The sequence below is a fragment of the Pelophylax lessonae genome, assembly GCF_965119305.1.
Source record: "Pelophylax lessonae genome assembly, chromosome: 1".
NCBI classification, from domain to species: domain Eukaryota; kingdom Metazoa; phylum Chordata; class Amphibia; order Anura; family Ranidae; genus Pelophylax; species Pelophylax lessonae.
Genome location: NC_138768.1, coordinates 891,371,168 through 891,397,072, shown reverse-complemented (window position 1 = coordinate 891,397,072; position 25,905 = coordinate 891,371,168). Strand labels below are relative to the sequence as shown.

Sequence of the window (25,905 nt, the reverse complement as noted above, 5' to 3'; positions counted from 1 at the left end):
CTAAATACCCTGGAATGTCTACTTTCCAAAAAGGGGTGATTTGGGGGGTATTTGTACTGTCCTGACATTTCAGGGCCTCAAGAAATGAGATCGGCCGTCGGTACATCAGGTGTGATCAATTATCAATGATTGGCACCATAGCTTGTAGACTCTATAACTTTCACACAAATTAAATAACCACACATTTGGGTTATTTTTACCAAAGATATTTAGTAGTATAAATTCTGGCCCAAATTTATGAAAAAAATTACTTATTTGCAAAATTTTATAATAGAAACTAAAACAAAATGTTTTTTTTTTTTCAAAATTTTAGCTCTTTTTTCACTTATATCGCAAAAAATAAAAAACCCAGTGGTGATTAAATACTACCAAAAGAAAGCTCTATTTGTGTGAAAAAAAAAAATGATAAAAAATTTGATTGGGTACAGCGTTGTATGACTGAGTAATTATCATTCAAAGTGTGAGAGCGCTGAAAGCTGAATATTGGTCTGGGCAGGAAGGGGGGTAACTGCTCTGTATGGAAGTGGTTAAGAGAGCACTTTTCCAAAGGTAGTATTGTTCTGTTGTGATCTTATTTAACCTTTTGCTCTTCCTGGGCTTGCCTGTTATGTGCAGAGGCTGTACCCACTAGAAGTTGCTGTCTTTTGATGTGCCTAGTGGCCAGACTTCTCGAGCCAAAGTATATACCCAGGACTCTGCTTTGCTTTTGGTTTTTCCAATGTCCAACCTCCTAGAACTAAAGCATATAACCAAAGATCTGCTGTGCCTTTGGTTTTTCCTATGTCCATCCTCCTAGAACCAAAGTATATTCCCAGGGATCTGCTATGACTTTGGTTTTTCCAGTGTCCAACCTCGTAGAACCAAAGTATATACCTAGAGGTCTACTGGCCCTTTTGGTTTATCCAGTGTCCAACCTCCTAGAACTAAAGCATATGCCCAGAGATCTGCTGTGTCCTTCCTCTTAGATTGAAATCATCATCGGATCTCAGGGCACCCAACCTTAAGGGGACACACAAGATCACCAGCCATCCTCCGGTTTGCTGTAATATTAAACAAACTGCAAAGTGTTTCCCGTACAATGACTTTAGCTCATATTTTGAATTTTTCAGATAAAGAAAGTATGGTGAACTCAACCCAACACATCAGGGTCCAACAATTGCAAAGACCATTTTCACATGAATATAAAGAACATATGAACAACTGGTGGGTGACGATGTTTGTGCCCTCCATCTATACTGTGGTTCTCCTCGTGGCTCTTCCTCTCAATATAATGGCAATCATTTTGTTCTTGGCGAAGGTGAAGAAGCCGGCAGTGGTGTACCTGCTGAACCTAGCCGCTGCTGATGTTCTCTTTGTTAGTATTCTACCCTTCCACATTGTGTACCGATTCTCAGGAAATAACTGGCTGATGGGGGAAGGGATGTGCCGATTTGTCACAGCCATGCTTTTCTGTAACATGCGTGGATCCATCCTTCTGATGACGAGTATCAGTATGGACCGCTTCCTGGCTCTGGTCTATCCGGTGAAGTCCCTTCCCTGGCGCTCAGTGAGACGAGCCTGGCTGGTGTGTTGCTGCATCTGGGTGATATCGATGGTCAGCACCGTGCCGATTCTCATAAGACAACAAACCCGACCATTTCCCGACCTAAATATCACAACGTGTTTTGATGTTCTGGATGCCGAATTGGTTAAAAGATTTAATGTTTACATCTATTTCCCCTTTTATATTGCACTTTTATATTTCTTACCTTTAATTATTACAACCTTCTGTTACATTGGAATTGTCCGCAGTCTCAGCGCACCCAGCATGAAGGGCGCCCAGAAGAGATCCCGAGCCGTCCTCCTGTGTGTGGTTGTGCTGTGTGTGTTTGTCCTCTGCTTTGGCCCAGCCAATGTTATTTGGTTCATGCATTTCCTGCAGATCTATAACCAAGCCGGTAACTTTCTGTACATCGTCTACATCATCAGTGTCAGTGTGAGCAGTGTCAGTTGTTGTCTGGATCCTCTGATCTATTACTATGCATCCTCACAGTGGCAGAGACACGTCTACACCCTTCTGGGATGTAAGAGAGAACAGACACCACGAGAAGACCCCAAAGACAAGATGCAAGAATCCTCCTGAAACCCCCCGATTTATATAACTGGAGGAAGCAGAACATTTTCAGATGACCTAAAAGATATATAAGTGCCATTTACCTCTATGGTGCCTCACTCTCTCCTTTTGTCTTTTCTCTGCTGCCTGTACCTAAGTTTCAATGCCGCCATTTTGAAAACTCTTACTGGGGGTCAGCTTGCCATATTGTTTTAGTGTGAGATGTGGCAGAATAGGTACAAGATCTCTCTGATGGCCCTGATTTTATATTATATATATATATATATATATATATATATATATATATATATATATATATATATATAGATATATATAAAATATAATTTATTATAATTATATAATATAATTTATTAAGAAATATAAGTCTCCAAGCACTTTGTTATTAATAATATACTGTACATTACCAGTTAGTATTTATGTGGCGTTTTTAATTGATGTGGAAGGATTGAATCTGATTGGATCATTTTGGATAGTGGTTGTGCATATAAGTAATAGGAAATGATGTGTTTGGACATGTGACCACCCCTGATGATGTCAGATGCCCACTGACGAAACGCATTGGGTGGGACCAAGCAAGACACGCCACTCCTGCTTTCCTGGAACGCAGGTGGAGCCCATTACGGCGTCCACTATTTTTGACATGCTTTGGATTACTTACCTATTGTAAGTGTGTTTTTAAATGTTTTTTTTTTTTTTTTTTTTAATAAATGTGACAGTATTCACCGGCACTGGAATTTAAAGACAGATAAGTAATGGTTTGGATTGCTTCATATTTGCCAGCAATATCTCCATATAGGAATATAAAGATTTATTCCCATTTGCCATGAAATCTGTTCTTCCTAAATGCTGTGTATATTACATCTTTCAATGTCAGACAGGTATTCCTTTTGTTGTGTATTGGGAATGTGGATTGCCCTTTTGCATTGTTACATGTTAATGACCTCCCATTGTTCTGTCTGTCTGCCTTAAGAGAAACTTATAGGTATGTGGATTGGATGCTAAGGGGGAGGGGTGTTGTCCCACATTGTATATTTTGTACACTGTATGAGAGTGTAAAACTCTGTTCCTATTGGATGGTGAATATTATGTTCAGTCTTCAACAAGGTCCATCTGGGTGGTAACCTTGTGGGTGAAAACTGTATATAAGTCTTGTTCAATAAAGTTGTTGTAGAGTTCATTCAACCTCAATCTAGAGTCCTGTCTCTTATTGGGGGAATCTGCTGCAGGGATTGCTATGGTCTTCCATACTCCCTTAGAGAATCACTGAGCTCTTGTAAGAGCTTGTGTAAGAGCTTGTTCTGCTGCACTCTCTGGGGAAAGAGGTTCACCCACAGGAACCTGGAGCCTTGTCGTAGGTCCAGGGTGGTAGGAGATTGCGAGACCCTAACCAAGCTGCGGCAGTTCGTGGGGTCTGAAGTGGTTACGGTGTCTGGTGAAGTGATTGGAGCCCTCAGGAAGCACTAGGAGCATCTTTCAACGGAGGTACCTGGTCGGGGTGCCCTGTTCCGTTACATTGGTGTCAAGCGGTGGGATAGCGTCCTAGTGTGAGGAGAAGCAGTTCAGAGACACCGGTAACGTTATGGAGCAAGCTAACACCCTGCAGCGTTCCCATATGAGGAGGAGTTTCTCTGGAGGTTGCAGCAACACTTGGTCCAACAGGATGGGCCTGTATCAGAGGAAGCCATACTGGACTGGGAAGATGCCACTCGAAAGGAAATGTGGTATGAGGCCCTAGAGAATGTGCAGTGGAGGCGGAGAGAGAACCTTCCCAGCGAAGAACAGCGGTTCCAGGTATACGTTGCCCTGTGGTTACCTTTCCTAGGAGAGCAACCCCTGGATGAGTGGGTGATGGAGCTGTGGAACCTGATTTGGAAGGAGTTGTGGCTGGATGAAGCTTACCGGGCAGTAAAGTGGTACGCCACCCAGCACAACCACTGGATGGCTGATTACAATGTGCCAGAAGGTGAGGACTATAGTGGCCCAGGCTTGCTGTGGGAGGCCTTTGAGGAGAGGGACTTTGGATGTCCAGCAGAGTTTCGGCGCTGGGAAATCTAGGACACCAGGGAAGCCCTACTGGGTCTCCCCAAAGCGGATGACCTGGGGTCAGACCTGATTCATCTGGTCACAATGGAGTGGGAACTGGAGCAGGACTACCAACACCTGCTCTGCTCCATTCCACCCCAATCTACCCTACAAGCAGAGTCCTGGGTGGCAGATCCAGACCCACAACCCTTCAGTTGGAGAGACAGTACAGACTGGGGGTACTGTGAAGACCCACCAATGGCAGGTGGAGATGGGACCGAGGTCTCTCCACCGGCCCTACAGGGAGGCTGGGCAGCCGGCCCAGATCCCCAGCTACAGCAGGAGTTACAGGGAGCCGAAGGTGTCGTCCTTCCTTCCAAGCAGCAGTGTACCTTCCAGGGAGAGGAGACAACTAATCCTTCTCTCCAACCACAGGGAGACAACAGCCCTGACCCCAATGGTACAGATGGGACCACGGTCTCTGCACCAGACCTACAGGGATGCTGGGTGGCCGGTCCAGATCCCCAACCTGCCCCGCAGGAATACCAGGAGGAGGAGGTAGGCGATCCCTCCTCTCTACAGCAGACCCCCAACCAAGTTCTGGGGGTAGTATTCACCAATCCCAACCCAGCAGAAGAGCTGGCAACAGGGCAGAGTGCTACCAACCTCTGCCCAGCACCTGCAAAAGCTACAGTCCTCATTTGTATACCCCAGGGATGCTGGACAGTCGGCCCAGATCCCCAGCAGGCTGACGAAGTGAGCCCCACCACCCTGTCTTCTCTCCAGCAGCTGAAAGGACTCGCAGGAGAAGGGCCAGTCCACACTTATCCACAGCAGTGGGTATGTTCTGCGAGAGAGGCAGAGGTTGGCTGCGTGAGTAACACTGTTTTCCCGACAATTTTTTGGGGTACTGGGTGGGTGCAGACATTGGGAGGGCCTGTGGAACACAGCCTACCTTAGAGAGGTTGGAAAGTTCTTCTCTCAGCCTACTAGGCTCCTCTTATGTCTAAATCACCCTGTGTCTTTTAGGGACACAGGGTGCCCAAGAAGCCCAGTCTGGCCTGCCCAAACCAGACTTTCACAGACTGATCGGCTATGAGAGCTCCATGCGCCTTGCCAAGACAAACTTACAAACTATGTGGAACTTTGTCAAGGAAGCTGCCATGATGGATGGACTCTTTGGGACTTGTTACCCAACTAACTCAGGCACAGACCGATTGGAGGTCTGGTACCTGGATTAGTCTACCTTTGGGGGGAAGATATGTGACAGTATTCACCGGCACTGGAATTTAAAGACAGATAAGTAATGGTTTGGATTGCTTCATATTTGCCAGCAATATCTCCATATAGAAATATTAAGATTTATTCCCATTTGCCATGAAATCTGTTCTTCCTAAATGCTGGGTATATTACATGTCTTTCAATGTCAGACAGGTATTCCTTTTGTTGTGTATTGGGAATGTGGATTGCCCTTTTGCATTGTTACATGTTAATGACCTCCCATTGTTCTGTCTGTCTGCCTTAAGAGAAACTTATAGGTATGTGGATTGGATGCTAAGGGGGAGGGGGATTGTCCCACATTGTATATTTTGTACACTGTATGAGAGTGTAAAACTCTGTTCCTATTGGATGGTGAATATTATGTTCAGTCTTCAACAAGGTCCACCTGGGTGGTAACCTTGTGGGTGAAAACTGTATATAAGTCTTGTTCAATAAAGTTGTTGTAGAGTTCATTCAACCTCAATCTAGAGTTCTGTCTCTTATTGGGGGAATCTGCTGCAAGGGATTGCTATGGTCTTCCATATTCCCTTAGAGAATCACTAAGCTGTTGTAAGAGCTTGTGTAAGAGCTTGTTCTGCTGCACTCTCTGGGGAAAGAGAGGTTCACCCACAGGAACCTGGAGCCTTGTCGTAGGTCCAGGGTGGGTAGGAGATTGCGAGACCCTAACCAAGCTGTGGTGGTTCGTGGTTACGGTGTCTGGTGGAGTGCTTGGAGCCCTCGGGAAGCACTAGGAGCATCTTTCAATGGAGGTACCCGGTCGGGGTGCCCTGTTCCGTTACAATAAATATTTGTACATACTGCACAATGAGAGGCTTCCCTTTTACCTCTGCATGGGCTGCCATGAGTACTTCGATACACAGGAATATCGCCAGTGACAGTTTTCCCTGGATTGCATCTCTTCAAGTGGAAACTTCCAACCACGCTGCCTTTGACTACCTGTAATGGGGGTTAATATATTTTGGTGAGTTGGATGAACATATGAATGTTGGTGGAGAAGAGACACACCAGGTCACGGGGGATCTGTTAATTTGGGCGTTTAGATGAAACCGAGTGTCTGTGGGACTGCAATATGTTTTTAAATTGGCTTTGTGAAACTTTCTTTCATTTGGCACTTTAACCACTTCTAGCCCAAGGCCATCATATGACATCCTGGACTTTGAGTGGAGATATCTGAATGATGAGTGCAGCTGCCGGCATTATTCAGATATCATCTTTTTCAGCTGTCAATTCCCTGCATAAGAACAATCATCAGTTCAGCCATCCAGAACATCCCCTCCCGCCGCCCTCCGATGCTTCTACTGGCTTGCCCGTGCAATTGGAGAGCCGGAGAAAGAATCCACCAGTGGCGGAAGTAAGTTCATCATAGAGAATAACGAGGGCCAGGCAGTCTCCATGACCTTTGGAGGCCCGGGAGCAATGTTATGACGTCGCGTCTGGCTCAGCAGTTGTAATTACTGCTGTGTACTCGGCTGTTTTTTTTTTTTTTTTAATCTCAGTCTTTCCTGCCTAGAGGACCCCACATCTCTCTGTAATGAGGACCCTTTCATGCCTTATTTTTATTACAAGACATGTTTACATTCCTTGTAATAAGAATAAAAGTGATAAAAAAAATAAAAAATTCAAGAGAAAGTGCAAAAATATAAAATAAAAATAAACAATAAAATAAAAAATGTAAAGCTCCCCCATCCCCGCGTGCTCCAACGCAGAAGAAAACACATACGTACGTCACGCCCACATATGTACGCAACGTTCAAACCACACATGTGAGGTATCGCAGCGAACGTTAGAGCAAGAGAAATAATTTTAGCTCTAGACCTCCTCTGTAACTCTAAACTGATCACCTGTAAAAATTCTTAAACTTCGCCTATGGAGATTTTTAAGTATCAAAGTTTGGCGCCATTCCACGAGCGTGCGCAATTTTAAAGCATGACATGTTAGGTATCCTTTTACTCGGTTTAACATCATCTTTCACATTATACAAAAAAAATTGGCCTAACTTTAGTGTTTTTTTTTTTTTTTAAATTCATGAAAGTTTTTTTTCCCCAAACAAACGCTTTTGAAAAACCGTTGGGCAAATACTGTGTGACATAAAAATTTGCAACGACCACCATTTTATTCCCTAGGATTTCTGTTAAAAAATGTATATAATGTTTGGGGGTTCTGAGTAACTTTCTGGCATAAAATTATGATTTTTTCATGTAGGAGAGAAGTGTCAGATTAGGCCCAGTATGTAAGTAGTTAGGGGTTAATTCACATATCTGTGGACGGCAATGTTGAATTTATTGAAAACACATATTCCTTGAGAACGAGAGAGTTTATTTTTTCTGGTTTATTTATGCAATAAGTTAAATTGCTGAAAGCCAAACCTGCCCCTTTTGCTGATCCCCATTGGCTCACCTGCTAGAACAGTGGCTCATGGCCCCTTCCATGTAGGGGTGGCAGGACTGATTTGGGTAATAGGCCCTTCTAAGCCATCCCTCAGATGAACTTCAGCCATGGCTCCTGCTTTGGTAGTGGGAATAGAGGTTTCATCCCTCTGGATTGGGTTGCAGGCGAAACCTCTAGGCATCAGTCCCAGCCCTGATCTCTGTCCAGTCCCCTCCTGCTGCACAGCATTCCGTCTGCTCAGTAATGCACACGGCTTCCCTACTGTATATCCTCTCCATGGAGATTGAGTGGTGGATATTTTGTACCGAGCTACCCCGACTGGTCCATTCTGGTAGGTTCTGCCATGTTGTTGCTCTTGCCACGTTAGTCCTTCTCTGCTACACTCAGGCATGGCACACTGGCTCCTCTCTCCTTTCCAAATTGGCTGAAACTGGGCAGTAGTCCCACCTCCTTCTAGCTGGATGACATGCTGGCAGTAACCATGCCTGTTGGACAGACTTCCCTGGCACTCTCGCTCCCACGCCATATCACATGTCAACTCTTTCACTGCTGCCATTTGGAAATGCTTCTGTCTGCACTGACATTAGTCATTGTAGAGCAGGCATTCCCTGCTGTGACATAACATTTCTCCACACTGATTGCCTTCCCGCAATGCCTCACACTGAATATAAGCACTGGCATTCTTTTCTTAGTTCAGTTACCAGTAGCAACCACTGCAATTTCTTTAGAGGAAAATCCCAGGATGAGCCCCCAAATGTAACGCTTCCTCACACAGAAGACACTTTTAGATTGTCCAGAGTCCCTTCCCCTATAGTTGCTGTGACAGAACTGACCCACACTGTGCTTGAGTGCTTCCATCAGTACACCGCTTCCTCCATTCTTAACATAGATATCAGATATTATAGCGGCAATATATAAAACTAGCCGACAAATAGCTTATAAAAAACTGGAACACTTTATTGAACCAACTCACACAGAATATATATCCCACAGGAGGACAGTCCCCTCCTGATCATATTACCCTAACGATACAAACTGTAACCAGAGACATAATTAACCTGAGCTAATTAACTAGCCATCTGGACAATGTTGTGATTAATCAGATAGCCCCACTTCAGGTCAAACTTGCCGGCATCAAGCTCCCAAAATACAATACACATTATTACAAGTGTAAACACATCCCCCTAGCAGACAATAGGTGAGGTAGTTAGCTAATAACAATACAAACAGTGATTCCCCCCTATTGCAACTACTATCTGACAATGTTATAATTAACATGCTAATTAACTCAGCACCTAAACCAGCCTGGGTGACCTGACTGCCAGCAACAAGGCTAAAACAAAGTACATTATACATTATCCTACATATAAACACAGGGCACCTTATTAAACAGACAATAGCAGGAGACCCCATTAACAGACTGTCCCGCTCTGACCTACAATAGTCTATGAGGCAAAGCTCATACAATGTTCCATCATTCTGATACAGTGGAATTATTGTATCATAGTTTTCTTGAGGGATATTATAGATAAATATTACTGTCTCATTTGAAGTATTCCAAACCCTATTCTCAGTGTCCATTAAGTACCTGTCCATCATTTTCCTGGTCACCCTGTGCCTCTAATAGACACAGGTTGACTTACACATAAGTGTAACGCTCCTGCGTTTTACGTATGATGTGGATTTTCAGCTGCAGAAATATTCCACTTCAGTAGTCATGTAGAGAAACGCTGAGACACCAATCCCAACTCTCAATGACTCATCATGTGTGGATGATCTCAATTCAGCAAGTAAATACACACACTCAATAAGATGTTTCCTAGAGTGACTTATGTATATAGTAACACAGTGATGATAGGCTGAAGAGACAGGTTGGGTAGAGATGGTAGATGACAGACACTTGAAAGGAAATGTTCTTGAAAGTAAGATAGTAGCAGATGGGATGCAGATAGGTTTAGCAATCATGTATGGTAGTAGATGACAGAGTAGCAGGTGGACATACAAGAGAGATCAACCCAGTGCAAGAACAGGTGGTAGTAGGCTCAAGAGCTAGCAATCTTAGATAATGCAGATGTAGTAATAGTCCTTAGTATGCAGAGCTAGATAGTGTAAGCTTTAGTATGAAGGTTATAGAGGTTTCCCCTGTGGGGTACTTATCACTAATAGCAATGTAGCAGAGGAGAGGTTCGGCAAGAGCGGATGATCCGGTAGCGGGATACAGGGATCAGCGCAGCGTGGTTCCGACAGCGAGGTATGCTTGCAAGCATGAGAGCTTCAAGACAGGTTAGCATCAAGGCACAAAGCAGTTTGAACGAACACATGTGAGTGAGAGCCGGCGATCTAAATAGCCATCCAGTCCGCCGCTCAGTGATGACAGCATCAGTCTTAAAGGTGTATGCGCACCTTACCAAAAGAGAATGGTGGGGCGCATACACTTATGAAAGAGTAATTAGGGTACCCAAAGGTACCAGAACATTACAATAAGAGGGATCTGGGGAGCTGAGACAGGGGTCTCCCAACCTCTCTAAGGTAAGCTGGGTTCCACCAACCCCCCAACCAAAGTTACTACCATCACAGTTGCCCCACAGCCAGTCACACGATCACAGTCAACAAACAGTCCAGGGGTCTTTTTTTTTGGTAACTTGGATGGGGTAGGGGAATTCTATAGAGCTATGAGCATGTAGCAAACTTGAGAATAATCTTCCTCTGGTGGAAAGTCTAAGCAAAGTATTTTTACTGGGAATGAAATAGACTAAGCTCTTTAGGGTACTGGACACTATGTCCCCTTTGCACACACACACACACACACACAGCTGACTCTGACACACACAAGGGATGACCCTAGCCCGCAGTCTCTAGGATCTCTCTCTCCAGTCTGCATTCACAAATGTCCTTGGAAAACTGATTGCCTCCTTCAAATACCCTTACAACACTTTCTCCCTGTAATACCAGACTAGACCCCCAGACGACAGCCCCTCAGTCAGCTTTCTGCAACTTCTAGAAAAGCAGGCAGCCCATCTAAGGCCTCAATACCCCACAGGCACATGGCAGGGTGGCTGTGATCTCCTTCTCAGAGAAAAAACAATGCTGCACTCTGTCCCAGAGTATTTTTTTACAGGCTCCCAGCTACCATCTGGGCAACCGTTCCCAGGGATTGACCAGGGCAGTATGAATATTTAGATGCTGATTAGACTCTTCCTGCTCACTAATTTCCAGAGCTTTCTGGACTATCAACAATCAACAAAACAATCCACACAGCCACATTGTGATGAGCCAAAACTAAATTTACCTAATCCTAACATAGAAACATAGAAACATAGAATGTGTCGGCAGATAAGAACCATTTGGCCCATCTAGTCTGCCCAATATATCTGAATCCTATGAATAGTCCCTGGCCCCATCTTCTATGAAGGATAGCCTTATGCCTATCCCATGCATGCTTAAACTCCTTCACTGTATTTGCAGCTACCACTTCTGCAGGAAGGTTATTCCATGCATCCACTACTCTCTCAGTAAAGTAATACTTCCTCATATTACTTTTAAACCTTTGCCCCTCTAATTTAAAACTGTGTCCTCTTGTGGTAGTTTTTCTTCTTTTAAATATGCTCTCCTCCTTTACCAAGTTGATTCCCTTTATGTATTTAAAAGTTACTATCATATCCCCTCTGTCTCTTCTTTCTTCCAAGCTATACATGTTAAGGTCCTTTAACCTTTCCTGGTAAGTTTTTTCCTGCAATCCATGTACTAGTTTAGTAGCTCTTCTCTGAACTCTCTCTAGAGTATCTATATCCTTCTGGAGATATGGCCTCCAGTACTGCGCATAATACTCCAAGTGAGGTCTCACCAGTGTTCTGTACAGCGGCATAAGCACTTCTCTCTTTCTACTGCTTATACCTCTCCCTATACATCCAAGCATTCTGCTGGCATTTCGTGCTGCTCTATTACATTGTCTTCCCACCTTTAAGTCTTCTGAAATAATTACTCCTAAATCCCTTTCCTCAGATACTGAGGTCAGGACTGTGTCAAATATTCTATATTCTGCCCTTGGGTTTTTACGTCCCAGGTGCATTATCTTGCACTTATCCACATTAAATTTCAGTTGCCAGAGTTCTGACCATTCTTCTAGTTTTCCTAAATCCTTTTCCATTTGGCGTTTCCCTCCAGGAACATCAACCCTGTTACATATCTTTGTGTCATCAGCAAAAAGACAAACCTTACCATCAAGGCCTTTTGCAATATCACTTATGAAGATATTAAACAAAATTGGTCCCAGTACAGATCCCTGAGGTACCCCACTGGTAACATAACCTTGTTCTGAATGTTCTCCATTGACTACAACCCTCTGTTGTCTGTCACTCAGCCACTGCCTAATCCACTCAACAATATGGGAGTCCATGCTCAATGACTGCAGTTTATTGATAAGTCTTCTATGTGGGACAGTGTCAAAAGCCTTACTAAAATCTAGATATGCAATGTCTACTGCACCTCCACCGTCTATTATTTTAGTCACCCAGTCAAAAAAATCTATAAGATTTGTTTGACATGATCTCCCTGAAGTAAACCCATGTTTTTCATCTTGCAATCCATGGCATTTAAGATGTTCCACAATCCTATCCTTTAATAGGGTTTCCATTAATTTGCCTACTATTGATGTCAGACTCACTGGTCTATAGTTGCTCGATTCCTCCCTACTACCTTTCTTGTGAATGGGCACGACATTTGCCAATTTCCAATCTTCCGGGACGACTCCTGTTACTAATGATTGGTTAAATAAATCTGTTAATGGTTTTGCCAGCTCACCACTAAGCTCTTTTAATAATTTTGGGTGTATCTCATCAGGACCCTGTGACTTATTTGTCTTCACTTTAGACAGCAATCTTAGAACGTCTTCCTCTGTAAAGACACATGCATCAAACGATTCATTAGTCATCCTTTCAAGTGGAGGTCCTTCTCCTTTTTCTTCTGTAAAAACTGAACAGAAGTATTCATTAAGGCAGTCGGCTAGCCCTTTATTCTCTTCTACATACCTTCCGTCCTTTGTTTTTAATTTAGTTATTCCTTGTTTTAATTTCCTTTTTTCATTTATATATCTGAAGAATGTCTTATCCCCCTTTTTCATAGACTGAGCTAGTTTTTCTTCTGCCTGCGCTTTAGAAGTTCTTATAACTTGCTTGGCCTCTTTCTGCCTAATCTTGTAGATTTCCTTATCTTCATTGCTCTGGGTTTTTTTATCATTACAAAATGCTAGCTTTTTATTTTTAATGATTTGGGCCACTTCTGCTGAGTACCACAGTGGTCTCTTCCTTTTTTTGCTTTTACTGACAAGTCTAATGCAATTTTCTGTTGCCTTCAATAATGCACCTTTTAAGTAGTCCCATTTCTTCTGGACTCCATGTAATCCGTTCCAGTCTGATAAGCACTCATTTATGACTAATTTCATTTTTGAAAAGTCTGTTTTTCTAAAATCTAAAACTTTTGTTTTTGTGTGGTGTGACTCTTTCACAGTTCTTATATTAAACCACACTGACTGGTGATCACTGGATCCCAAGGTTTCGCCTACAATGACATCATATACCGAATCCCCATTTGTGAATACCAGATCCAAAATGGCCTCCCTCCGGGTTGGCTCCTCAACCACTTGTTGCAGAGACAACCCCAGTAGGGAGTTTAGAATATCTGTACTCCTGGTAGAACTTGCTATTTTGGTTTTCCAGTTTAGATCTGGAAGATTGAAATCTCCCATGATAACTTCTCCTTTCATTTTCATTTTAGCTATTTCTTCAACTAGTAGATCATCTAGTTCTTTAACTTGACCAGGTGGTCTATATATCACACCTACACGAGTTACTGCATGATTAGCAAACTGCAACATAACCCAAACTGACTCTATGTTGGCCTCACCAACTTGTATTAGGTTAGATTTAATGCTATCTTTCACATACAGGGCCACTCCTCCTCCTTTCTTGCCTTCTCTGTCTCTTCTGTATAAAGAGTACCCTGGTATGGTTATGTCCCAGTCATTTCTTTCATTAAACCATGTCTCCGTAACAGCCACTAAATCTACATTCTCAGATGCCATAATTGACCCAAGTTCATTGATTTTTTTACCTAAACTGCGAGCATTTGTAGACAGGACTCTGAGCTTATCATTTCTTAACCTCTGTGCTTCTGACCTGTTCTGGCATTGTTTCGGGGGGCAATTGGACTCTTGTAATTCCATTCTTTTGCCCCCCCTTCCTAGTTTAAATACTCTTTCGCAAATTCTTGGAGTTGTTCACTAAGTACATTTGTTCCTTTGAGAGAAAGATGCAAACCATCTTTTTTGTACAGTTCCTTTCTATTCCAAGTAGAGCTATCATGAGAAACAAAGCCAAATCCTTGCTCTTGACACCATTTACTAAGCCATATGTTGAACTCCTTTATGCGCCTCTGCCTATCATTCTGAACATTATGCACAGGCAGAACTTCAGAAAATTAAATGGTGGATGCAGAATCCTGTACGTCATTTCCAAGTGTGATAAAAGATTTTTTCACCTCTGACACTTCATTGCAAGCCAGGTCATTTGTCCCTAGATGGACAAGAACATCCACGTCCCCTTCCTGCTTTGCTTGCTTAACAATATTAATAATACGTCTTCTATCTCGTCTAGCAGTAGCACCAGGGAGACATCTCACAAAACCATTTTCTTTAAGCTCCACACTTCTTATGATTGAATCACCCAGCATCAGCTGCTTCCTTTGAGACTTCACTTTATCTTTTTTGTCCTTGGCTGCAGTCTTGCATACATTAGACATAGGAGTCGATGGTTTCTCACCCTCTGTGCTTGAGTCCATATCCATGTTGTCCTTACATTCTGAGAGTGTTGCAAATGAATTATGGAGAACCACCGACTGTGGGACATGTCTTCTATCCACCACTTTAAGTCTTCCAGAACCTACAGTAACCCATCTGCCATTTCTGGGGGTCCTCTGTGGCAGTGGCATTGCAGCAGTCCCAGCTGGAGTTTGTTTAACAGATAATTTAAATATCTCTGATTTCAAAAATGCAATTTCCTGCTGCAGTAAGGAGAATTGCCTACAGATCCGACAGCATCCGAATCTCCAAAGAGTGGAACATGAAATAAATGCACAACCATTCCTGCACTGAACCAAGTCTGCCATTTTAAAGAGGAGAAAAAAAAATTGTAAATTTAAGTCAAACAAATCTTACCTTTTTTTTTTCTTTTTTCCACCTTCCAGCCTACCTCCTGACTATCTCCTGCAATATCTCTTCACTGTACTTAAAATGTTGTACTTGAATGGAGTACTAGCAGCTAATGAAACATCACCCATATACAGAACCCGTATACAGAAGTTCAGATGTTTTGCCTGGAGGCAGGCAAAACATCTGAACTTGTGTATAGTGGTATATATACACACACACACATACTTATATGTATTTTACACTTACACATATATAGGTGTTATAGGAGCGTAACCATATTAGTGTTAATTATTTCATTAGCGCAAGCATATATTTCTGCTACTATCACATCTACTGTATATATGTCTAGGTGTATATATACATATAAGTATGTGTGTATATATACCCGTATACACAAGTTCAGATGTTTTGCCTGCCTCCAAAAACCCCCACAAAATGCCTGCAACAACGCACCTGGGCGTTTTTTTTTTTGGCGCTAGCGTTTTTTGGGCATTTTTTTGGAGGCAGGCAAAACATCTGAACTTCTGTATACGGTATATATACACACATACTTATATGTATATATACACCTAGGCATATATAGGTGTGATAGTAGCAGAAATATATGCTTGCGCTAATGAAATAATTAACACTAATATGGCTCCGCACCTATAACACCTATATATGTGTAAGTGTAAAATACATATATGTGTGTGTGTATATATATATATATATATATATATATATATATATATATATATATATATACATATACATATACATACACACACACACACACACATATACACACTTATATGTATTTTACACATATATAGGTGTTATAGGAGCGTAACTATATTGGTGTTAATTATTTCATTAGCGCAAGTAGTGTTTTCGGTTCCTTTCACACCTATATATGTGCAGGTGTATATGTATATATATATATATATATATATATATATATATATATATATATATATATATATATATATATATATATATATATATATATATATATATATATATATATATATACACACACACACATACACATATATACATACATGGGTGTGTATATATACCCCTATAGACCTGTTCAGATGTCATGCCTGACTCCAAACATGTGCTCAAGAAATCCCTAAAAACACCTGCAGCCAAAAAGCAAGCTGACCGACGAGAAGCCATATTAGTGCACCGAATGTGACAAGAGAAACTAGCTTTTCTCTATAGCGGTCACCCTGCTATGGAGGGGTTTTGTCACCCTGTCATAGCAGTCAGTGTCAGTTAACCCTACACTACAGTCCCCTTCAGAAACTAAATTTTTGCATCTAACTAAAGTGTAAAAGAGCACCCTAACTACACTAGATATCCCTTTCCTCACACTAATAAATGCTAAATGACACTTTTAAAGTAAAATTAACAGAACTGCTTCTACTCTCTTCCATGTCCCTGTATTACAATGCTAGGAATTTGGTGGGGGCTATCTTATATACTGGGGGGCGTATTCACTAATGATTGGCCTAGGGACCCCCTAGTCACTCCAATCACATTCCTAGCATTCTCCTGCCCCCTCAATTGGCTTTTGCTAATGGTTCTGGTCCAATCATGGGCTTTTAAAGCCCATTTCCTGGCCCATTGTATTTTGGTCCGTTCTGGTTGCCGAATTCCGAACTTTTTCAGCAAAAAGTTCTAAATTCGGCCGAACCTCGAACAGTCAATGTTCGGGTCGAACCGATGGTCAACCCGAACTGTTCGATCATCCCTACTACTCAGCAGCACCCAAGCAACCATCGGCAGCATCTCCATCATATGGTGCATGATTATATAGGTGCAAGAGCAGACTTGGAGACCTTTCCAGCTGAGCATCCACTGGCTTACTGGGTCATGAGGATGGACCACTGGCCAGAACTTGCTCAATATGCAATGGAGTTACTAGCCTGTCCTGCTTCCAGTGTGCTTTCCGAATGGACGTTTAGTGCTGCTGGAGGTTTTGTGACTGACAAAAGGGTGCGTCTGTCCACAGACTGTTGACCAGCTGACTTTTATCAAAATTAATCAGTCCTGGATCAACAAGAGCTATCAAGCCCTTGATGCTGATGTAACTGATTGAATTTGCTAGGGGTCTGCCATCCCTTGAAGACTGTGTATGCTGCCTATCCTATTCCTCAACCTTGATTCTGCTAACTTCCAACAATGTTTTTGGTTTAGGTCACTACCAACCTCCAAGGCCTAATTTTTCTGCACTTGTATGAAGTGCATACAATTTAAAATTCACATGTAATTTTTAATAGCAAGCCCTATCCCTGTGCCCAGCAAGAGTAACTGTGAGGGGTTACAGTGTACCACACACTACAGGCACCAACACCAAAGGCCCAATTTTTGGAACCTATATGACATGTATATGCAATTTCAAATTTGTATGGATTTCTCACCAGCAGGTCCCGTTCCTGCGCCCAGCAAGAGTAACTCTGAGGGGTTGGTTACGGTGTTCAGGCACCAGCAATACCAATGGCCCAATTTTTGGCACCTGTATGACAAGTACATGCCATTTCAAATTTTTATGGAGTGCTTACCAGCAGGTCCAATTCCTGCGCCCAGCAAGAGTAACTGCGAGGGGTTGCGGTGTTCAGGCACCACCAACAAGCAAGGCCCAATTTTTCTGCACCCGTATGACAAGTACATGCGATTTGAAATTTGTATGTATATTTGTATATGACATTTTTTCCCTTTAGAAAGGTCAGTATTGCTGCAGCAGGATACATACATCGTAGAGATGCACTACTTTACAGGCACATTCAGCGGACCCCCCAAGGCATGATATTTGAAGGAATTTTTAATTTTTATAGTTTCACTTTAAGCCTCATTAAAATCAGTAAATCAGTGCTCCTTTAAAAATGATCGCTTTTAAAAAACCTTTTTTGCATTGGTGCATGGTCCCCAGGTAAGGACCCGGACCCCCATACACTTTATTTTTGGGCAATAACTTGCATTTAAGCCTTCAAAATGAGGCCATTGGATTTTTGACATTCGCGTCCCATATAGACTTTAATGGAGTTTGTTTGGTCGAACAAACTTTTCCTAGGTTCGCTGTGTTCTGGTGTGGTTCCGAACTGGGGGGTGTTTGGCTCATTTCTAGTCCTAAGGAGGCAGTGATCACAGAGAGCAGGAGGCGCGAGGACAGCTTGATCATGGGAGGGCGTCCATCCATGCCCTCCCGGCAAAGTAAGCCTTTGCTGTAACCGTCTCTCAGTGGTAACGCGGGCGGGAACTGGTTACAATGGATTTCTTTCTAAATTACAACAGGATTAAAATGGTAGAAATGTACAACTGCTGGGAACTGTAAACTGCTGGGAACTGTAAAGATATATTTTTTACAGAATTCACACCAATCACATCAGTGGGGGGATTTACTAAAGGCAAATACCTTATATACTCGAGTATAAGCCGAGGCCCCCAATTTTACCACAAAAAAGTGGGAAAACTTATTGACTCAAGTATAAGCCTAGGGTGGGAAATGCAGCAGCTACCGGACCCAACTGGACCACCACAAAACACAAAACAGGGGCTACGGGCATGATACAGGAAATGGTTCAGGCATGGTACAGGAGGAGATGGCACAGGTCATGGTATAGGTATGGAACAGGTCATGGTATAGTCATGGTATAGTCATGGCACAGGTCATAATACAGGCGATGGTACAAGCATGGCACAGGTGATGGTACAAGCATGGCACAGGAGATGGTACAAGCATGGCACAGTAGGTACAGCCGAGGCCCCTAATTTTACCACAAAAAAGTGTGAAAACTTATTGACTCAAGTATAAGCCTAGGGTGGGAAATGCAGCAGCTACCGGACCCAACTGGACCACCACGAGACACAAAACAGGGGCTGCGGGCATGGTACAGGTGATGGTACAGGCATGGCACAGGTGATGGTACAGGAGATGGTATAGGCATGGCACAGGTGATGGTTTAGGAATGGCACAGGAGATGCAGTGCTGCGGGCATGGTACAGGAGAATGTCCTGTACCATGCCCACAGCACTGCATGAGGAAATGCAGGGGCGGCGGAGGAGTCTCACTTACCTGTTGGTGAGGCGCCTTTGATTTAAAAATTGCGCCGCCCGGCGCCAATACGTCACCGCGCATGCACCGCTGATGCTCGGAAAAGCCCATACACGTTCGGCTATTCCCGGGCATGCGCGGTGACACGGCGGCGCCATTTTTAACAAGACAGTGAGCCAGTGACTCGAGTATAAGCCGAGGGGAGCTTTTTCAGCATGAAAAAACATGCTGAAAAACTCGGTTTATACTCGAGTATATACGGTAGACTAGGGACAGTTCTCATTTTCCCGGAGATTAGTGAATGTGGTGAAGCTTCAATTTGTAAAGAACGCCCAATCAGGTGCAAGAAAAATGTAATACAGTATTTTTTCTTGCAGATGATTGGATGATGGAAATACAGAGATTCACCACAATCACTAAGCTCTGGGGAACTGAGTGCAGCAGCCCTTGCAGAGTGCTCTGTTTATTTCCCTTTACTAAACCAACCCCAATATGTCTGTGCAGCTGAGTGCCAACTGATGGCTTTTCCACCAATGTAGTTTTGAGGAGCCGCCTACATTCCTCCTCCCCCAGTGGGAGGGGTTTGTTACACAACTCTGGGGCTGGTTGTCTTCTTTGCATATATTTTATACCTCTTTTTTGGCTCTGGGGGATGTAATGGGGGGGGGGGAATGGAGGGGTTCACAGATCATGGGAAAATATATCAATCTATTATCTCCAGTAACAAGAACACTGGTCATACCAAGAAAAGGATAGATATGTATTCCATTCTGTGATGTGTTTGTATATATATATATATATATATATATATATATATATATATATATATATATATATATATATATATATATATGAAAATGTTACATTGTAGGACAGTCCTGACCATAGGAAGCCTTGTGTGTCCCAATAAAATGATGGATGTGCTCCATCGGGATTACAAAGTTCTTGTGGAATGTGATGAGGAAATGACGACCTCTGATACTGGTGAAGGTTCTGGAAGTTTATTTAGAAGAGAAGAGTTACAAAGTAAAAGTAAAGATTAGAAAGTAGAGAGATGAAGGTGTGCGGAGATCCTTAGACATGGCAGGTGGACCAAGGATCTGACCTCTTAATCAAACGAGAGGCTTTTACCCTCCAATCCTGGACAGTTGTCATGGAGGACCGTCCCAAACATCAACATTTTACAGATGAAATCATTCAGTGAAGAATTTGTACAAGCAGCACATCATTCATTACAAGAGACATTCATTTCTGTTATCTCTGAACACCTTATCAGCTTGTCCCACCTCCAGACTCCCAAATCCCTCATTGTAGAAGAAGGAGACCAACTGTCTCTATGCTCCCCAACAAGACCTTCCAAGGATCCGGAGAACAACAATTTCTTCTAATAACATCTTTCTGTAAAGTCATTCTAGACAGAGAAGCTGTTATTATATAAAGAACCTCACATTAGCATATAAGCACTTAGTCATCTCATTTCATCATTAGTAAATCACATCATAATTTCTATAATTAATAATAATTATTTTTAATGTTTATAATATTTTATATAATTGTAATTAACCCCTTCTGGATCGGGCCTATTTCTGACACTTGTTGTTTACAAGTTACAATCAGTTGTTTTTTTTTTTTAAAAAGTTACTTAGAACCCCAAACATTATATATATATATATATATATATATATATATATATATTTTTAGCCGAGACCCTAGAGAATAAAATGGAGATCATTGCAATATTTTTTATCAGTGATAAGAAAGAAAGTGCGCTGAAAAAAAATTATAGAAAAGCTGCTACCGTAGAAAATAAATACAAGCTGAATGGTGGATATCAGGTGCGCTAATCTATTAACTAATATCTATTATGTATGAATAAATGGATAAATCAATGTGAATATTGATAAATACAACTTAAGGAGGACCAGGGCCTCTATAACAAGCAAGCCAAAAAACCAAATGGTGAATGACATGTGCTCAACAAAAATGAACAAAGGTGAACAATGATACAAACAAAATCAATAGTGGATCAAGGCAATAAGTCCATAAATGAATGTGAAGTCCCATGTAAATCCAACATGCATGGGATGTATCTCCAAGGTGCAAAACTCAACACAATAGATGGGTGCAGCGAAGACCTCCACCGTGACTGAATAAGCCCCTTACCAGATGGGATAATACAAGGGCGTATGTATTATCAGATCCAATGGTAGTGTGGCCCAGGGAAAGAAAGAAAATGTTCCCACAAACTTCTCCCAATTTAGGGGGGAGTAGGTCAGCCTCTTACCAGAATTGTAATAAAATTGTGCAAGAAAATCCGCCTGTATGGAAAACCTCCATTTCCTCAAGGCCTTGGGATCTGTTTTCTGTCTCTGGGCAGATCTCTCACCTCATTCCCCCCACATATCTTTATACAACCTCCCCATACACATACCCCAGCATGGAGGGGCTCAGTGAAGGTGGTGGTGAAGGTGTGGAGGTGTCGGATTGGGTCACACAGATCATAAAAGGAGATTCGCCCGACCTCATAATCCAGATCTATCCTGACTCTCTTACTGGAGACACCGCCGGGTAATCGGATCTCCTTCCTGTCATGGATCACTGAGCACTGATTACCCCCCAACCTCTCCAAACCCCAGGACTTCTTATTATATCCAATCCCTGACTGACCTCCTCTCCTGTCTATACTGGGGTAACACATCCCGACTATACAGAACTCTGCCCCCCCAACATCCACTTCCAAGTAATGTCTCCCTGAGGAGAAACTCTGACTGCTCATCACCTGAGAATAATCCTGAAACCTCTCTGGTGTTTCTGGGCGATTCTGATGTAATGATGAGGATGCAGTTTTCCCATCATCTGATATATGTAGATAATTAGCAGCTGTCCTCACATCCAGTAATATGTCTGTAACCCCCGACACCCCCGATGTTTGCTGTACAGCCCCAATATTTGGTCCTCCAGCCTGGCGGTGTGAGTGTTGTATGGTGGGGGAGGGTTGGGGCCGTGGCCTGGATGGTTGTATGGTGGGGGAGGGTTGGGGGCGTTTCCTGGATGGTTCAGCATTGATATGACCTTTGCCCTTAGTAGTAGAATGTGGACAGACATGTGTGCACGTACATTTCTCTACATTTACCCCAGACGTGATCTCACATAAACCTGTGTGTAATGTGTGTGAGATCCCCCCCACATCCAGATCCCCTCCATCATGGAGGAGATCATGTCTCTCTCTGTCCTCATCATCTCCATCCTCAGTATCACACAAGTCACCTGTGTCTGATTCCTGTAGGACAGTCAGTGGATCTGTCATGTTACACAGCTCCTCAATGTCCCCCATCTTCCTGGACAGCTCCTCCTTCTTTATTTCCAGATCCTGGACCAGATCATTGATTACCCCGGAGACCCGCTCTGCCTGCCCGGAGATATCCCTCAGGACTCTCTTCTCCAGGTCTTCCAGACGTCTCCTGAGGTCTCTGAACAGGGCAGTGACTCTCTCCGTTTCATCATCTGCTTTTCCTTGTACTTTTCTCCTGCGTTCCTGCAGACTCTGCACTCTTTTCTCCATCTCCTCTCTCTCTGTCATCAGTTTCTGCAGAACATTCCTCAGTTTCTTCTTCTTCATCTCAGAGGCTTCATCCAGAGTCTCCACCGGGTGTCCCCGATGTTCTCCAATGAACCCACAAGACACACAGATACAGGTGGAGTCCTCAGTGCAGTAATACTCCAGGATCTTCTTATGGACAGAGCATTTCCTGTTCTCCAGGGAAGTGGTGGGGTCACATAAGACGTGTTCTGGTGACTTGCTGTGGACTCTCAGGTGATTGTCACACAGAGAAGCTTCACAATGCAGACAGGATTTCACAGCAGGTACAGGAGTGTGAATACAGTAAGTACAGAAGACCCCGGACTCCTCCTGATCTGGATGGGTGGACTTGAAATTCTCCACTATGTTACGCAGTGTTATGTTCCTGTGCAGTGCAGGCCGATCCTGGAACTCTTCTCTGCATTCAGGACAGGAATAACCTCCAGACCCCTCCTGTGTATCCAACACACGACCAATACAGTCCCGGCAGTAGTTGTGTCCACATCTCAGGGTTACAGGATCTGTATAAATGCTCAGACAGAGGGAACATTCCAGCTCCTTCCTTAGATCAGCAGACGCCATCACTGAGAGCAGAAGAGAGAAATGAAAGTGAAAGTAACCAGTGTAACCAGTACACACTCCTACACAGGGCGAGGTGACCAGCTCTGTACACTCCTACACAGGGCGAGGTGACCAGCTCTGTACACTCCTACACAGGGCGAGGTGACCAGCTCTGTACACTCCTACACAGGGCGAGGTGACCAGCTCTGTACACTCCTACACAGGGCGAGGTGACCAGCTCTGTACACTCCTACACAGGGCGAGGCTGAGACACGTAGCCATAGGAACTCTTATACAGAGGAACCAGGGCTGGCCCTACCATGGGTCCTGCTGGGTCCATTGGTCCCAGGCGGCAGTTTGAGGGGGGCGGCAAATTGACACCCACAATTTTGTCTAGCAGTTGTGTGCAGGGCCGCCGCTATTAGTACACATAAGTCAGGGGCGCCGGAGGTGCCCCCTCATTGTCCGGCTTTGCGGGTTAGGGACAGCAGAAGGAAAGGGGACTTCTGGACGCGACAAGCTCCATGTCTCCCCCCCGTCCAGGCGGGCAGATGGTGGATCCCAGTGAGCCGGTGTACTGCCGAAAGTTTCAAACTGCCGAAAACTCCAACCACCCTCGTCACTTCCGCCACGAGTCAATGCAATGCCCTGGCCGCCCGTGCACAATGGAGAACACTGTGCATGAGTTGGGAGTTTTCGGCAATGCAATGCCCTGGCCGCAAGTCAATGCCCTTTCCCCGTTGGATAACACTGCAGGAGAGTTGGAGTTTTCGGCAAGATGTTTTAATGCAACTGCGTATGCGCCCGACATTTGGAGCTGCTGTATATAGTTGGAGTTTTCGGCAAGATGTTGCGCCCGACATTTGGAGCTTATAATATATATCTATCTTCGGCAGCAAGCAGGTTTAACACTATTGCTATATATGTATTTACTTATTTAAATGGAAGGATATAAAAAGAAAAAAAAAAAAAAAAAAAAAATCAAATTACCTAATAAATACCAGTGCCTGGCAGTTGAAAATTTGAGATATATATATATATATATATTTTTTTTTTTTTTTAGTGCCTTGCGAAAGTATTCAGCCCTCTTGAACTTTGCGACCTTTTGCCACATTTCAGGCTTCAAACATAAAGATATAAAACTGTAATTTTTTGTGAAGAATCAACAAGTGGGACACAATCATGAAGTGGAACGAAATTTATTGGATATTTCAAACTTTAACAAATAAAAAAAATTATTCAGCCCCCTTAAGTTAATACTTTGTAGCGCCACCTTTTGCTGCGATTACAGCTGTAAGTCACTTGGGGTATTTCTCTATCAGTTTTGCACATCGAGAGACTGAAATTTTTGCTCATTCCTCCTTGCAAAACAGCTCGAGCTCAGTGAGGTTGGATGGAGAGCATTTGTGAACAGCAGTTTTCAGTTCTTTCTACAGATTCTCGATTGGATTCAGGTCTGGACTTTGACTTGGCCATTCTAACACCTGGATATGTTTATTTGTGAACCATTCCATTGTAGATTTTGCTTTATGTTTTGGATCATTGTCTTGTTGGAAGACAAATCTCCGTCCCAGTCTCAGGTCTTTTGCAGACTCCCATCAGGTTTTCTTCCAGAATGGTCCTGTATTTGGCTCCATCCATCTTCCCATTAATTTTAACCATCTTTCCTGTCCCTGATGAAGAAAAGCAGGCCCAAACCAGGATGCTGCCACCACCATGTTTGACAGTGGGGATGGTGTGTTCAGGGTGATGAGCTGTGTTGCTTTTACGCCAAACATAAAGTTTTGCATTGTTGCCAAAAAGTTTGATTTTGGTTTCATCTGACCAGAGCACCTTCTTCCACATGTTTGGTGTCTCCCAGGTGGCTTGTGGCAAACTTTAAACAACACTTTTTATGGATATCTTTAAGAAATGGCTTTCTTCTTGCCACCGTTCCATAAAAGGCCAGATTTGTGCAGTATACAACTGAGTGTTGTCCTATGGACAGAGTCTCCCACCCAGCGGCGGCCGGACGATAGGGGGCGCCGCCCCCCCCCCCCGTGCCCCTCCCAAAAAAAGAAGAAAAAAAGATTTAAAAAAAATGGTAAATTTTCACCCACTAGGGGACGCAGGACCTAGTGGTGGGTATGACCCCACATGAGCCGAACAGAGGCGCCGATTGGTGGCCTTCTGGGGGTCATCGGGGCGCAGAGCAATGCGCCCGACACTCCATACTTTACTGGACTTCTGGCTGTGATTGGTCCAGACTCCAGCCTGGACCAATCACAGGAGGACATCCCCGGACGGTCCTCTGGTGACGTGACGCGTGGGAGCAGTGCACCGCCCCGGCATCACATCCTTCCCACCCGCAGACTAGAGGAGACGGAGAGCCGCATGAGGACTGTGAGGAGTCAGGACTGAGGAGCCGCCCGATTCCGAATCTTGCACCGGCCGCAGTCGACTCGACTGAGAAGAAGCTGAGCGAGCACCGACAGTGACACGGCACCTGAGGCTGACCTGGACTCTGACCGCCCGGAGGACTGTCTCCAGTCAGACGGTAAGAGAAGGCACCGGGACCGGGTCCGGGAGCGGCTGGCGGGAGGTGCATGCACTGACAGGAACCTGGGGGGGGGGGGGGGACGATCCTGCAAAGAGCAGATGTCTTCCTCTCTTTCTGCACCAGTGACAGGCTCTTCAGTCAGTCCTATCAAGATAGGACTGCAGGGAAAGCTTCA

The 25,905-nt window shown here is 43.6% G+C and overlaps 2 protein-coding genes across 2 annotated transcripts; one reads left to right on the top strand and one right to left on the bottom strand.

Moving 5' to 3' along the window:
- The first annotated feature begins 1,180 nt into the window (after positions 1-1,180).
- Positions 1,181-2,228, top strand: LOC309566587 (proteinase-activated receptor 1-like). The gene has a single exon (XM_082271779.1). It carries the CDS (start codon positions 1,193-1,195, stop codon positions 2,120-2,122), a length of 930 nt encoding a protein of 309 aa, XP_082127905.1. The 5' UTR covers positions 1,181-1,192; the 3' UTR covers positions 2,123-2,228.
- A 19,163-nt stretch (positions 2,229-21,391) lies between these two features.
- Positions 21,392-23,238, bottom strand: LOC309550877 (E3 ubiquitin/ISG15 ligase TRIM25-like; the record flags this gene model as incomplete). The annotated part of the gene is made up of 1 exon (XM_082251244.1): positions 21,392-23,238. The coding sequence occupies exon 1, from the start codon at positions 23,210-23,212 to the stop codon at positions 21,392-21,394; it is 1,821 nt and encodes a 606-aa protein (XP_082107370.1). The 5' UTR covers positions 23,213-23,238.
- Between the last annotated feature and the right edge of the window lie 2,667 nt (positions 23,239-25,905).